The 15,649-nt window shown below is 51.8% G+C and overlaps 1 protein-coding gene across 1 annotated transcript in view; it reads left to right on the top strand.

Moving 5' to 3' along the window:
* Window positions 1-10,688, top strand: part of sema5b (semaphorin 5B) — a 140,711-nt gene extending 130,023 nt beyond the window's left edge. The window contains 6 exon segments of the mRNA XM_031892879.1: window positions 84-302; window positions 846-1,016; window positions 2,449-2,598; window positions 2,680-2,724; window positions 3,629-3,834; window positions 8,358-10,688. Of these exon segments, the coding sequence (XP_031748739.1) occupies window positions 84-302; window positions 846-1,016; window positions 2,449-2,598; window positions 2,680-2,724; window positions 3,629-3,834; window positions 8,358-8,513 (947 nt within the window). The 3' untranslated portion in view covers window positions 8,514-10,688.
* Window positions 10,689-15,649: the final 4,961 nt, after the last annotated feature.

Below are 15,649 nucleotides of genomic sequence, written 5' to 3'. Positions count from 1 at the left end.
TGTGTCTGTGGCTATAGATATACAGTCCCCCCTCTAGCTAAGCATGCTGGGAGATGTAGTTAATTGTGATTGTGTCTCGCCAGCTCTGGTGGATGATTTGATGCGGAACAGTAAGACCCCCGGCCGTACGGTCAGCGGGGGGTGGAGCCCATGGAGCGGTTGGTCTTCCTGCTCCCGGGAGTGCGAGCTGGGGTTCCGCACCAGGAAAAGAACCTGCAGCAACCCGGAACCCCGGAATGGAGGCCTTCCCTGTGCCGGGTCGGCCATGGAGTATCAGGACTGCAATCCCCAGCCCTGCCCAGGTGAGAAGCCCCACCCACTGCCCTGCCAAGGTGAGAAGCCCCTCCCACAGCCCTGCCCAGGTGAGAAGCCCCTCCCACTGCCCTGCCCAGGTAAGAAGCCCCTCCTACAGCCCTGCCCAGGTGAAAAGCCCCTCCCACTGCGCTGTTCATGCTCCTCCTTCTTCCATTAACCATTCAGGGGAAGCAGCAGTGCAGCCCTATATACCCCAAATGCCTGACTGGGGGTCTCGGCATAGCGACAATTCCCATTGGAGCATTTTTTACACATGGCCGCCCAATGGGAAAGGTTATGGTTATTCCCATCTCCCTGGTTCTGGTTCTGATACTGAGCCCCATTCATTCCCATGACTTTTCCTTGATCTCTGCTGCCCCTTAGAGGCTGAAGTGCATTGGGTTCTGATCCGATTGCTGGATCCGTCTGCGTCCCAATGTCCCAATGACAGGTGTGAGGAACAATGGGACACTCCGTGTTATTGGGTCACGGCTGGTTCCGCCCGGGTATTATTGGTTCTGACCCAGATCTCCTTCTTTTATGTGTTTCAGTGAAGGGCTCGTGGTCCTGTTGGTCACCGTGGACCCAGTGCTCAGCCACGTGCGGGGGGGGCCATTACCAACGGACTCGGACCTGCACCAACCCCCCACCCTCCAATGGGGGCGACATCTGTATTGGGCTCCACACCGAGGAGGCGCTGTGTAACACTTACCCCTGTGAAGGTATATTTACCCCCCAGTAGGGCATTAATGTGGGGCTACTATTGTTCCTGCCAGGGGGCAGTTATATCCCAGGGCAGCGCCCAGTTTAATTCCCTATGGTAAAATAATGCCCTGTGGCGAGGGTACCGGGGGTGGCACTGTTGCCTGGCAACACAGGGATCCTAGGTTCCATTGCAGCCGGGGTACAGCCCCCCATTATCTCTGTATTGGGGGCTGTAAGGGTGGGGTGTATAGTAAGGCAAGATGGCGGGGGCTTCCTGGCCCCCCCCCCCCCGCATTAGGCTGAGGCCCCCCGGGGGGGTCGCAGGGAGTTTAACGCTCTCAATCAGACTGTTTGTGAGTAAACAAAGAAGGATCTGAGCGCCGGCGAAACGGCTCTTCCATAAATGATTCATTCGCTTTATGGCTGCCGAGTGAATGTGTTTGTTTAGCGCAGTCGCCCCCCCCGGCCCCCCGAACCCTCCAATCACAGGAGGGTATAGCGGCTGCAGAATAGGAGCACTCGGTGCCACGAGGGGCCCCTTGTAACTGCGCTAAAATGAGCCCCACGCACGGGGGGACACAATTCAATTGCACCCCCCATGCCAAGAGCGTGAAATTGGGGGGTGGAGCCAAAGGGAAGTGCAGGGGGGCTCCATCCAGCGTCAGGCTGTATGTGTGCCCGGATTGGCCAGTGGGATAATATTGTCCAGTAATTACCCCCCCACCATTTTATTAGTCACATGGGTACCGGGAAATACACTCCCCCGTGCAAAGGAAGCAGAGACAGTCACATGGGTACCGGGAAATACACTCCCCCGTGCAAAGGAAGCAGAGACAGTCACACGGGTACCGGGAAATACACTCCCCCGTGCAAAGGAAGCAGAGACAGTCACATGGGTACCGGGAAATACACTCCCCCGTGCAAAGGAAGCAGAGACAGTCACATGGGTACCAGGAAATACACTCCCCCGTGCAAAGGAAGCAGAGACAGTCACATGGGTACCAGGAAATACACTCCCCCCTGTGCAAAGGAAGTAGAGACAGTTACATGGGTACCAGGAAATACACTCCCCCGTGCAAAGGAAGCAGAGACAGTCACATGGGTACCGGGAAATACACTCCCCCGTGCACAGGAAGCAGAGACAGTCACATGGGTACCAGGAAATACACTCCCCCATGCAAAGGAAGCAGAGACAGTCACATGGGTACCGGGAAATACACTCCCCCGTGCAAAGGAAGCAGAGACAGTCACATGGGTACCGGGAAATACACTCCCCCGTGCAAAGGAAGCAGAGACAGTCACATGGGTACCAGGAAATACACTCCCCCGTGCACAGGAAGCAGAGACAGTCACATGGGTACCAGGAAATACACTCCCCCGTGCAAAGGAAGCAGAGAACGTTGGGTCGGGGGGTATAGAGACTGACTGGGTTCTGTTTCTCACCCACAGGAGGTTGGGCCGAGTGGTCGGAATGGAGCATGTGTCACGAGGACGGGTCTCAGTATCGGAACCGATATTGTGAGATACACAACCCGGGGCCCACCCAGTGCCTGGGGAACAGCACCCAGTTCCGTGACTGTATCTACAATGAAATCCCAGGTTGGTTGCAGTGACCTGAGAATCGGAGCATTAAGGTTTATCCCCGTCCCCGTTTAACCCTTTCTCCTCCTCTCTCTCTAGTGATCCTGCCGGCTTCCAGCATTGACGAGAACAGCGAGTGCGGAGGTAACGCATCCTTAGTCCAACTGCAACTCCCTGCAACTCCCCTGCAACTACCCGCAACTCCCCGCAACCCTCCCCTTCACTCACTGACCCCCCCGTGACTCCCCTTGCCTCACTGACCCCACCAAGCCTGCGCCCCATCCTCTGTCTGCTTCTAATGGGCACATTATTATGCCTGTATGGGGATTGGCGCGCAGGGTGGGGGCAGTGCCAAGTCTGTGCCCTCAGAGCCTATAAATTACTGGTTTAGCATCTCTGCAGGCTGGCGGGGAGTTGGGTGGGGGGGCTGGGAGTTGGGGGGTTGGGAACACAGGTGCAAAAAGAATAGTGAATTTCAGGCTTTGCATGTATAATAATATACCCGCGGGCTCTCCTGCTGCCAGTCTGGAAAGTAGCGCAGCCTGCAGCAGGTTATACGGCGGGTACAGAGCGCAGCCTGGCACCTCCCACAGTCCCTTCACTCAAATGTCCCTTGAGAATAATGGGGGGGGGGAATAGATAGTGGGGGCACTACATTGGCATTGTTTTGTGGCTCAGCCTACACTGGCGCTACGGGGATAGTCGGCCTACACTGGCGCTACGGGGATAGTCGGCCTACACTGGCGCTACGGGGATAGTCGGCCTACACTGGCGCTACGGGGATAGTCGGCCTACACTGGCGCTACGGGGATAGTCGGCCTACACTGGCGCTACGGGGATAGTCGGCCTACACTGGCGCTACGGGGATAGTCGGCCTACACTGGAACTACATTGGCACTACATTGGCACTGCCCAAAGAAGACCCCCCTGTCTCTGGGTAGGGATAAGAGAGGGAAGCAGTGCCAGGTCATGTTTTGGCATCTCTTTGCCAATCCTGGCCCATTAGGGTTTGCCCCGCCCCCAATCATTTGCCCTCTTTCCCCCCCAGGATTCAGCCTGATTCACCTTATTGCCACCGGAGTCTCCTGTTTCTTTGGCTCCAGTCTCCTGACCTTTGTGATCTACGTCTACTGCCAGCGGTGCCAGCGCCAGTCCCAGGAATCCACCGTCATCCACCCGGCGACCCCCAACCACCTGCATTATAAGGGGAGCTCCACCCCCAAAAACGAGAAGTACACTCCTATGGAGTTCAAGGTGGGCCGGGGCCGGGGCTTGGGATGTGTGCGAGAGGGGCCACGGGGTATCGGGGCGGAGCCTTCAGCAGAGGGTTGGACCATTGTAGGGAGAAATGTGAATGTTCAAAGGATAAACGTAGTGGTTCCATCCCTCCCAACTGGTAGTTCCATCATTATCTCTCCCAACTGGTAGTTCCATTATCTCTCCCAACTGGTAGTTCCATCATTATCTCTCCCAACTGGTAGTTCCATCATTATCTCTCCCAACTGGTAGTTCCATCATTATCTCTCCCAACTGGAAGTTCCATCATTATCTCTCCAACTGGAAGTTCCATCATTATCTCTCCCAACTGGTAGTTCCATCATTATCTCTCCCAACTGGAAGTTCCATTCATTATCTCTCCCCAACTGGTAAGTTCCACATTATCTCTCCCAACTGGTAGTTCCATCATTATCTCTCCCAACTGGTAGTTCCATCATTATCTCTCCCAACTGGTAGTTCCATCATTATCTCTCCCAACTGGTAGTTCCATCATTATCTCTCCCAACTGGTAGTTCCATCATTATCTCTCCCAACTGGTAGTTCCATCATTATCTCTCCCAACTGGTAGTTCCATCATTATCTCTCCCAACTGGTAGTTCCATCATTATCTCTCCCAACTGGTAGTTCCATCATTATCTCTCCCAACTGGTAGTTCCATCATTATCTCTCCCAACCGGGAAGTTCCATCATTATCTCTCCCAACTGGTAGTTCCATCATTATCTCTCCCAACTGGTAGTTCCATCATTATCTCTCCCAACTGGTAGTTCCATCATTATCTCTCCCAACTGGTAGTTCCATCATTGTCTCTCCCAACTGGTAGTTCCATTATCCCTCCCAACTGGTAGTTCCATCATTATCCCTCCCAACTGGTAGTTCCATCATTATCTCTCCCAACTGGTAGTTCCATCATTATCTCTCCCAACTGGTAGTTCCATTATCCCTCCCAACTGGTAGTTCCATCATGTCTCTCCAACTGTAGTTCCATTATCCCTCCCAACTGGTAGTTCCATCATTTCTCTCCACTGTAGTTCAACATCATTATCTCTCCCAACTGGTAAGTTCCATCATTATCTCTCCCAATGGTAGTGCCATCATGTCTCTCCCAACTGTAGTTCCATGTATCCCTCCCAACTGGTAGTTCATCATTGCTCTCCCAACTGGAGTTACCATCATTATCTCCCACAACTGGTAGTCCCATTCATTAATCTCTCCCAAATGTAGTCCATTCATTATCTCTCCCAACTGTAGTTCCATCATTTATCTCTCCAACTGTAGTTCCATCATTGTCCCTCCCAACTGTAGTTCCATCATTTTATCTCTCCCAACAGTTCCAGCATTATCTCTCCCACTGTAGTCCATCATTGTTCCCTCCCAACTGTAGTTCCCATACATTATCTCTCCCAACTGGTGTAGTTCCATCATTATCTCTCACCAACTGGTAATTCTCATCATCATCTCTTCACCCAACTGTAGTCCAGCCATTATCTCGTCCCAACTGGTATTCATTATCCCTCCCAACTGTAGTCCATTTTATCCCTCCTCAACTGTAGTTCCATTATCCCTCCAACTGGTAGTTCCATCATTGTCTCTCCCAAACTGTAAGTTCCATCATTATCTCTCCCAAAAAACTTTGGTAGTTCCATCAATTGTCTCTGCCTCAATTCTGTAGTTCCATCATTATCCTCTCCCAACCTGTAAAAAATCCCATCATTGTCTCCCCAACTGGTAGTCCATCATTATCTCTCCCAACTGTAGTTCCATTATTATCCTCCCTATACTGTTAGTTCCATCATTATACTCTCCCAACTGGTAGTTCCATTATTATCCCGTCCCATGGTAGTCATATCATATCCCTCCCAACTGGTAGTTCCCATTATTATCCCTCCCAACTGGTAGTTCATCATTATCTCTCCCAACTGGTAGTCTCCATATTATCCTCCCAACTGTCAGTTCCACATTATCTCTCCAACTGGTAGTCCATTTCCCTCCCCAAATGGTTAGTTGATATGTTGAAAAATGGGTATCATTATCTCGCCAACTGAGTTTCCATTATCCCTCCCAACAGGTAGTCCATATTCCCTTTGTCTTCCAACTGGTTAGGTCCTCATGTATCTCTCTTTCCCAACTGTAGTTCCATTATATGCCTCCCAACTATGGTATTCCGATCATTGTTATCTCTCCCAACTGGTAGTGGTGCCATTATCCCTCCCAACTGGTATTCCATTCATCTCCTCCCAACTGGTAGTCCATTATTCACCTCCCAACTGGCTAGTTCCATTAATCTCTCCCAACTGGTAGTTCCATATCCCTCCCCAACTTAGTTCCATTATCCTCCCAACTGGTAGTTCCATTATCCCTCCCAACTGGTAGTTCCATTATCTCTCCCAACTGGTAGTTCCATTATCCCTCCCAACTGGTAGTTCCATTATCTCTCCCAACTGGTAGTTCCATCATTATCTCTCCCAACTGGCAGTTCCATTATCTCTCCCAACTGTAGTTCATCGTATCTCTCCCAAACTGCGTAGTTCCATATCCTCCCTTACTGACCATTCTCCTATTTTACCTATTGCTTTTTTCCCTTTATTCCTTTTGCCCTTTCCGCTCATCCCAGTGCAACCAGTACCCATCATCCCTCTGGACCTGTGTGAGTTGAGTGGATTTTCCCAGTACCAGTCCTCCCAGCTGGTGGTGTCTGTCTTTGATTGCATGCCAGGATTTCATGTTCAAGCTCCTTCCCCTGCAGTAAATAGATATCAGACCCGACTGGTTCTGTTAGGGCTATTGATCCGCTCTCCTGATTTATTGAGCTCAGAGAGTCTTGTTAATAAGCTCTAGGAAGTATTTTGGGGGGATTGTCTAGCATCTCCACTCGTCTGTAGTTATGGATTCCTGCAGGACCCATAAAAGACGCTCGCTTTCGGTATTTCTGGCCACGGGCCATGCCACTCTCTCATCATCGGCCTCCGTGCCGGACTGGTCCCGTGGCTTAGTAAACCGCCAGCGTTTCTTTATGGCGATACATTATCTGGGGAGCCAACTAAACTTTATTATAATTAATGTTCTACATCTTTCACTCGACCTAGTTGCCACTTAGTTAAGCTGAGCAAGTTGGACCTCCCCTATAGACACAAAGCCTGGGGTTGAATCAGTTGGGGCAGAACCAGAACACGTGCCGCCATTGCCATAACCATATCACCACTGACCAGTCCTTCCAAACGCCATAGTGATTGTGCCCTGTTACTTGTAGCTGACAGAAGTGACCCACTTAATAACGGGGACTCCAGTGTTGCGAAGACTTGTGCCAGTTGGCCCAGCTTGCGTAGACCAGTAAATCCTCTCTCCCAATACCCTCCTGGGAGAGGAGCCTTATTCCTTTGCATTCCCCCATTTCCCTTCCCTGCAAAGAGATCTAGCAACGTGGTCTGTTATGATGAGACGTAGCAACGTATTGTAACTCATGAGTTTAGGGCCATACCGCATCTCGCATGTGAAGCTGGCCCATACACAGAGACTGAAGCAATTATTGGTTGGCCGTTCCATGGCTTTGGAGATTCAATTCAGTTTCAAAATGAGGCCAGTAGGTGACTTTATAAGCCTCTGTATTTGATATTAGTGTTCTGAGCCCAACGGGATCCACTAGCCAGACCCAAGGCCTGTCCACTATGTGGACTGAAATCATCAAGTCAAATTCATTGCGCTCCTAGGTTGTATGGCCTACCCTTCACTCCCCCATCCAGTCACCAAGCCGGCCTCGCCTTCCCATCGTTCTAACATAGCTCTAGCCCACAGTACTTTGTGAAACCTTTTTCATTCAAGCCCTAAAAAGTTAGCCCCTTTTGACCAGGGTCCCTCTTCAAGGTCCTTCCTTTGACCACCAGGGTCCCTCTTAAAGGTCCAACCTTTGAGCAGGGTTCCCCTTGAAGGTCCAACCTTTGAGCAGGGTTTCCCTTGAAGGTCCAACCTTTGAGCAGGGTTTCCCTTGAAGCGGTCCAAACCTTTTGAGCAGGGTTCCCTTGAAAGGTTCCAACCTTGAGCAGGTTCCCTTGAAGTCAACCTTTGAGCAGGGTTCCCCTTGAAGGTCCAACCTTTGAGCAGGGTTTCCCTTGAAGGTCCAACCTTTGAGCAGGGTTTCCCTTGAAGGTCCAACCTTTGAGCAGGGTTTCCCTTGAAGGTCCAACCTTTGAGCAGGGTTTCCCTTGAAGGTCCAACCTTTGAGCAGGGTTCCCCTTGAAGGTCCAACCTTTGGCAAGGGTCAAACCGTTGACCCATCTTTCGGCCATAGTTCAAAAATATCATTTCACCTGAAATCTCAGCCTACCCGGTGGGTTCTATACGGCCGTTGTTCCGTATAACAAGGTGGGCATTTCAGATGTCCAGCATGCTCAGGGCCATTGTTCAGTAGTTTGTGGCCACTTATTGCAGTAAGATGGGGGTATTATGGGTAAGCAGGGCAATACACTGGGTTCAGTGGGGTAATTGATTTGGTCTTCTCTTGCAGACGCTCAATAAGAACAACCTGCTCCCAGACGACCGGACCAACTTCTACCCGTTGCAGCAGACCAACGTTTACACCACAACTTACTACCCCAGCACGCTGAGCAAATACGATTTCAGACCGGACTCCTCTCCGGGCAGAACTTACACCAACAGCTGAGGTCCGGCCAAGGGCAGAACTGCTATCTGTACCTGAAGTGTTCCTCGCAACTCCCCCCATAAAAACTGTGGCCCGGCTCGGCCCCCAACGCTGGGCGGGATGGGTAGGATCTCGGATCAGACCTGCTGATTATTCTTTGTGAACTCTTTGTAGATGTTGGACCGGAGGAGACCCAGGGGGTGATGTTGTGGTGGCATCTCCGGGGGGTCCGTACTGGGGAGGAGGGACGATTGTCCTCTGATTACTTGAACACAACACGTTGCCTGTGCAGAGTAACCAAGACTCTTTCTTTTTTTTTGGGGGGGGGGGTTCTCCAATGTTTAATCCTTTTTTGGGGGGGTGGGTGTAGGGGGGTGGGACATGTTTCTGTAGGAGACGCCCCATTACACTGAATGGCTTTAGTGCTTGCATGAGCATCTCCGGCTCTCTCACCGTCACCGCACTTTCCCCTTTTCACCGGTATTTTGGATTTTTACCCACCGTCGCCTTCCGGACTATTGGGTTGCTGGAGGGGGTCCCTGGCGCCATTTTCAACGGACTTGTGCAAGATGCCGGAGTTCCATGGCCAGTTGCATTGGATGATTGCCAGCAACCCAAACGGGTCAGTTGGGCTTCACAGAACCGACCTCGCGTGCTACTGAAGGGAGGTGTTTGTGGGGTGTTGAAGTGTACGGCACCCTACTGTCAGTGGATACGGTTCCAACTACTCCTTTGCTGGCAAAGGGGACTAGCAGCCAATTGCTTATCTCCGGGCCCCATCGCCGAACCCTGGAATCAACCAATAGGGACACAGCAATGCACATCTCTCCCACCCCTCTCCTTGGCAGAAGTGTAACAGTCTGATAGGCTACCGGAGAAGGCGTGTCCTTGAGTCTGTCCAATCTAAGGGCTTCATTTTTACCTGACTCTAGCAACGCGGCCCTATCAGGGAGGGCCCTTGTGCCTAATGGAACCCTACGAGGCTCTCGACTCCCCGCGGAACGTTCCGATTTTGATCTCTCGGTGCATTTTTTTCATTTTCATGTTTCCTAGAATTATGAATGTTGAGTTTTTTTTTTTAGTATTTTAGTATTTTTTTATAAAAAAAACAAAATAACAGGAGAAAGAATGTCAGAATTGCATTTTGTCTTCCACACTGTATCTTCTATACGAGACGTCTCGACCCGGGGGCGGGGCTAAATAGGCCGACACCCAAAGTGACTGACGGGTGGGCGGAGTCATACTTACCCCTGCCAAGGGCACCAATGCTTATGTGGGTCAGAAGGGAAGGTTTGTGCCCCCTGGGCCCCGGCCGCTTATATTGGGCAACAGGCTCCTCCCTAAAATTTGTCTTGTCCTTTCCCACAATGGGGAGAGTAAAGTAATATGTCACAAAGTCTGCACCCGGTCTAGTAACCCATAGCAACAGGGGCATATTTATAATAAGGCACCTGGGGGGGACATTTTGGGGGGGCCTATATTTTCCATAGGAAATCCAATGATGGAGCCCTGCATAGCAACCAATGAAGTGACTAGTTCAGCTACCTACCGATTGGTTGCTATGGGTTACAAGAGCTTCATTAGAATAAGGCCGGCCCACCCAGCAGCGCTCTAATTAAAAGAAACCTATAACAATTACGACTCCGGCCCCAAAGGACTGGAAATTCCGTTTCCCGGGATGGCGGCGGCTTTGCGGTGAAAGGCGACAGCTTCGTTCATACGTTAAATCTGAAACACAAATATTAGCGGAACCTGTGGGGCAGGAGGGAGGAGTCCAGATACAGAGGGAAATGCTGAGACTTTGTCTGTTCTCTGGTTCTGACTCCTGAAACAATGTACAGAGGCAGCGGAAGGGGTTTATACACAGCGCAGATATGTAAGATTGGGGGGCACTGTGGGGGCACAATAAGCTATAGCCCCCGGCCAGTTACTACGTGTGATGTCAGTCTGGCTCCGCCCTTACATGATACACTGAGACCCCCGTTATATCAGGGGAAAATAGTATTCTAGGGGCCCCATAATTTATATAAAATTGGGCTGTTTAACCTATGGTCCCCCTGCTGTTGGCCCATTCTTGTCTCTCTAGCGCTCCTGTCGCCATATTGTTCTACTGCCTTTATATTGCCCTACTGTCCCCATCTTGCCCTACTGTCTCCATCTTGCCCTACTGTCTCCATCTTGCCCTACTGTCTCCATCTTGCCCTACTGTCTCCATCTTGTCCTACTGTCTCCATCTTGCCCTACTGTCCCCATCTTGCCCCTACTGTCTCCATCTTGCCCTACTGTCTCCATCTTGCCCTACTGTCTCCATCTTGCCCTACTGTTCTCCATTCTTGTCCTACTTGTCTCCATCTTGCCCTTACTGTCTACCATCTTGCCCTACTGCTCTACTGTCTCCTCCACTGTCTCCATCTTGCCCTTGTTCCATCTTCCCCACTGTCCCACTTGTCCTACTGTCTCCATCTGCCTACTGTCCCCATCTTGCCCTACTGTCTCCATCTTGTACTACTGTCTCCATCTTGCCCTACTGGTCTCCTTCTTGCCCTACTGTCCCCTCTTGCCCATGTCTCCATCTTGTCCTACTGTCTCCATCTTGTCCTACTGTCTCCATCTTGCCCTACTGTCTCCATCATTCTTGCCCTACTGTCCCCATCTTGCCCTACTGTCTCCATCTTGGCCCACTGTCTCCATCTTGCCCCACTGTCCCCATCTTGCCCCCACTGTCCCCATTCTTGCCCCACTGTCTCCATCTTGCCCCACTGTCTCCATCTTGCCCCACTGTCCCCATCTTGCCCCACTGTCCCCATCTTGCCCCACTGTCTCCATCTTGCCCCACTGTCCCCATCTTGCCCCACTGTCTCCATCTTGCCCCACTGTCCCCATCTTGCCCCACTGTCTCCATCTTGCCCCACTGTCTCCATCTTGCCCCACTGTCTCCATCTTGCCCCACTGTCTCCATCTTGCCCCACTGTCCCCATCTTGCCCCACTGTCTCCATCTTGCCCCACTGTCCCCATCTTGCCCCACTGTCTCCATCTTGCCCCACTGTTCCATCTTGCCCCACTGTCTCCATCTTGCCCCACTGTCCCCATCTTGCCCACTGTCTCCATCTTGCCCTACTGTCCCCATCTTGTCCTACTGTCTCCATCTTGCCCTACTGTCTCCATCTTGCCCCACTGTCTCCATCTTGCCCTACTGTCTCCATCTTGTCCTACTGTCTCCATCTTGCCCTACTGTCTCCATCTTGCCCTACTGTCCCCATCATGTCCTACTGTCCCCATCTTGCCCTACTGTCCCCATCTTGCCCTACTGTCCCCATCTTGCCCTACTGTCCCCATTAACCCTATCATTACCATAGTGACTTACTGTCTCTAACTAGGAAGCTCGTTAGGAAGCCCCAGTACTCGTTACTGATGTATAAGAACCCACCCATTGGTGCAGATTTCAGGCCCTGCGGCATCAGATTTAGATTGCAAGCTCTTTGCATCACACACAGCTGGGGGGGGCACTGAGTGCGGGGGTGGGAGATACAATATATGTTCCTGTCAGACCTTCCCCTGCCGAATGCTTCACCCCTCGTTATGCAAAGCTTGTCGCTAATTAGTGGGCTCTCTGGAGAAGCTCGTTAGGCTCCTATGCAATTCTCCGCTCTGCGGGGGAAAGTGACAGACGGTAATGCCCCCCCCCCCCCCCCACTGTGATTCCCCCTTTGTTACTCTGTATTTTTCTATCTGTACAAAGAATTGGCAAATACAATTTAATGAGAAAATAAAAAAAAAAAGAGAAGGAAAAGGGCAGAACTGGGTGATTTCTTTCCACTGGAACACGCCCCCCCCCCAAGGGCAAATACTGACCCCCAGGTACTCAATGGGATTTTATCCACCTCTGTGCCCCCAGGTACCGGTATTACAGGAGAAAAGAGCAATGAGTGATGGGAAGGGCAATTCACAAGCAATGTGAGGCTGGCAGGGCATGCTGGGAGGTGTAGTTCCTTACTATCTGTAGAACAGGAGGGTGGGAATCCCTGATGTGTGTTTGGTGCTTTCCATGTACTGGGGGGGCTATATCATATCTCGGGGGGGTTGGATAAGTTGCCCCTCCTGGAGATATTGCATTTGTACCTTGTTGCCCCTGTGATTGTGCCCTATCTGCCCCCCCGGGGGGGGCTACTGGAACGTCCCACTGATTGGAAGCGACAGAAAGTCGATGGGGGAGAACGTGCATCTGGGTCTCTCCCTCCCACTGCCAAATGTTCTCCAGACTCGTCTCCCTGCATCGCTAATTATTAGTCCAATCAGGCGTCACTACTAATTACCAGCTACAGCCTAACGAAGGCACTGCGAGTGCAATCCCCGGGGCAACTCCGCCACTCACTGCTCCTCTACCTGCAATGTCTTTATGGCAGATTTGTATTAGGGGCCCCCCAGCTACTATTTCCCAACAGGCAGGGCCCCAGGGTATGTTGTATTAAATTATACCCCAACACAGCAACCAATCAGCACTTAGCTTTAACTCACTAAAGTACTGGGGGGAGATTGGATTCACTTACCCAGGGGGGGGTTCCTGCCTGACCATGGGAAAGAGAGCAGCCCAGGAGCAGGAAGTACAGAGAATCAGAGCTCTGTACCTGGGTAAGTACTGGGGGGAGATTGGATTCACTTACCCAGGGGGGGATCCTGCCTGACCATAGGAAAGAGAGCAGCCCAGGAGCAGGAAGTACAGAGAATCAGAGCTCTGTACCTGGGTAAGTACTGGGGGGAGATTGGATTCACTTACCCAGGGGGGGATCCTGCCTGACCATAGGAAAGAGAGCAGCCCAGGAGCAGGAAGTACAGAGAATCAGAGCTCTGTACCTGGGTAAGTACTGGGGGAAGATTGGATTCACTTACCCAGGGGAGGTTCCTGTCTGACCATGGGAAAGAGAGCAGCCCAGGAGCAGGAAGTACAGAGAATCAGAGCTCTGTACCTGGGTAAGTACTGGGGGGAGATTGGATTCACTTACCCAGGGGGGGGGGTTCCTGCCTGACCATGGGAAAGAGAGCAGCCCAGGAGCAGGAAGTACAGAGAATCAGAGCTCTGTACCTGGGTAAGTACTGGGGGGAGATTGGATTCACTTACCCAGGGGGGGATCCTGCCTGACCATAGGAAAGAGAGCAGCCCAGGAGCAGGAAGTACAGAGAATCAGAGCTCTGTACCTGGGTAAGTACTGGGGGGAGATTGGATTCACTTACCCAGGGGAGGTTCCTGTCTGACCATGGGAAAGAGAGCAGCCCAGGAGCAGGAAGTACAGAGAATCAGAGCTCTGTACCTGGGTAAGTACTGGGGGGAGATTGGATTCACTTACCCAGGGGGAGGTTCCTGCCTGACCATGGGAAAGAGAGCAGCCCAGGAGCAGGAAGTACAGAGAATCAGAGCTCTGTACCTGGGTAAGTACTGGGTGGAGATTGGATTCACTTACCCAGGGGGGGAGGTTCCTGTCTGACCATGGGAAAGAGAGCAGCCCAGGAGCAGGAAGTACAGAGAATCAGAGCTCTGTACCTGGGTCAGTACTGGGGTACTTTTACAGAATTAAACAGAACATTCTGCACAGTTGCCCTTTCTCTAGGAGACTATCACGGGGCCCAAGGATATTCCACCTGAAAACTTTGATCACTGATAATAACAGATTATGGATCCTCTTCTTTGTTCAGTGGAAAATGATGGAGGGGGGGTGTCTGTCCAGTTTTCGAAAAATCCAGGGAACCAGCTGTCAGACAATCGCACCCCCACATTGGAGGCGGCTGGAACGTTCCGGCAGGGAGAGAGTTAAGTGAGTGGGGGGGGCTGTGTTCCTGTTGATGAGGGAGATTAAAGGCAACACGGGGTTTAATTACTGGGAAGCGACAAGGAACATTTATATCCGCAGAATCTGTTCCAATTGCCGGGACACGGATTGCGAGACCATTGGGTACAATCAGCTCTGCGCCCCCCCCGGCAGCCCCCACATTAAGCAAAGAACATTTAGTCTCTGGGCCTCCTTAACCCCTTCTGTGCCGCACAGAGACCTTGTCGGAATATGGAGAAACAATGTGGCAGAAGCTGAGGCAGGCAGAGTGCTGGGCCCGATAAGGAATAATGGGGCAAAATTAACCCCTCACCCGCACCAATGATTCTCCTGTAATGGCCCCTCCCTCATGAAGTGTCAGCAGCAGAATGGATCTTTTCTGCCCCAATGAGATTCTGCTGGTTAAATGCACTGGAGCATCAGGGGCCATAGAACTGCAGCACTCAGTGCCCACCGGCAGCAACGCCATCACTGTGCCCAGTACCCATCTAGGCCCCTGCTGCTCTGGCCAAATATCTCCCCCAGTACTGACACAGGTCCAACTGAACCCAATCACCTCTCCCTCCCCATACTCCTGGGCTGCTCTCTTTCCCATGGTCAGGCAGGAACCTCCCCCTGGGTAAGTGAATCCAATCTCCCCCCAGTACTTACCCAGGTACAGAGCTCTGATTCTCTGTACTTCCTGCTCCTGGGCTGCTCTCTTTCCCATGGTCAGGCAGGAACCCCCCCTGGGTAAGTGAATCCAATCTCCCCCCAGTACTTACCCAGGTACAGAGCTCTGATTCTCAGTACTTCCTGCTCCTGGGCTGCTCTCTTTCCCATGGTCAGGCAGGAACCTCCCCCTGGGTAAGTGAATCCAATCTCCCCCCAGTACTTACCCAGGTACAGAGCTCTGATTCTCTGTACTTCCTGCTCCTGGGCTGCTCTCTTTCCCATGGTCAGACAGGAACCCCCCCTGGGTAAGTGAATCCAATCTCCCCCCAGTACTTACCCAGGTACAGAGCTCTGATTCTCTGTACTTCCTGCTCCTGGGCTGCTCTCTTTCCCATGGTCAGGCAGGAACCCCCCCTGGGTAAGGGAATCCAATCTCCCCCCAGTACTTACCCAGGTACAGAGCTCTGATTCTCTGTACTTCCTGCTCCTGGGCTGCTCTCTTTCCCATGGTCAGACAGGAACCTGGGCCCTGTGTATATGGATACAATTGCCTCCAGCACTTACCTGGGCACAGGGTCGGGACACTGATCTCTATGAATAATTGAAGGCTGTGAGGGGTAAGGATAGTAACGCAGAGAAAAGGCTTTGGGTTTACTTCCCCATAAATCCCCACAAACCGA

Source organism: Xenopus tropicalis, chromosome 9, assembly GCF_000004195.4.
Source record: "Xenopus tropicalis strain Nigerian chromosome 9, UCB_Xtro_10.0, whole genome shotgun sequence".
Lineage (NCBI taxonomy): Eukaryota > Metazoa > Chordata > Amphibia > Anura > Pipidae > Xenopus > Xenopus tropicalis.
Note: the sequence above shows the minus strand (reverse complement) of the source record. Positions and strands in the feature narration are given on the sequence as shown.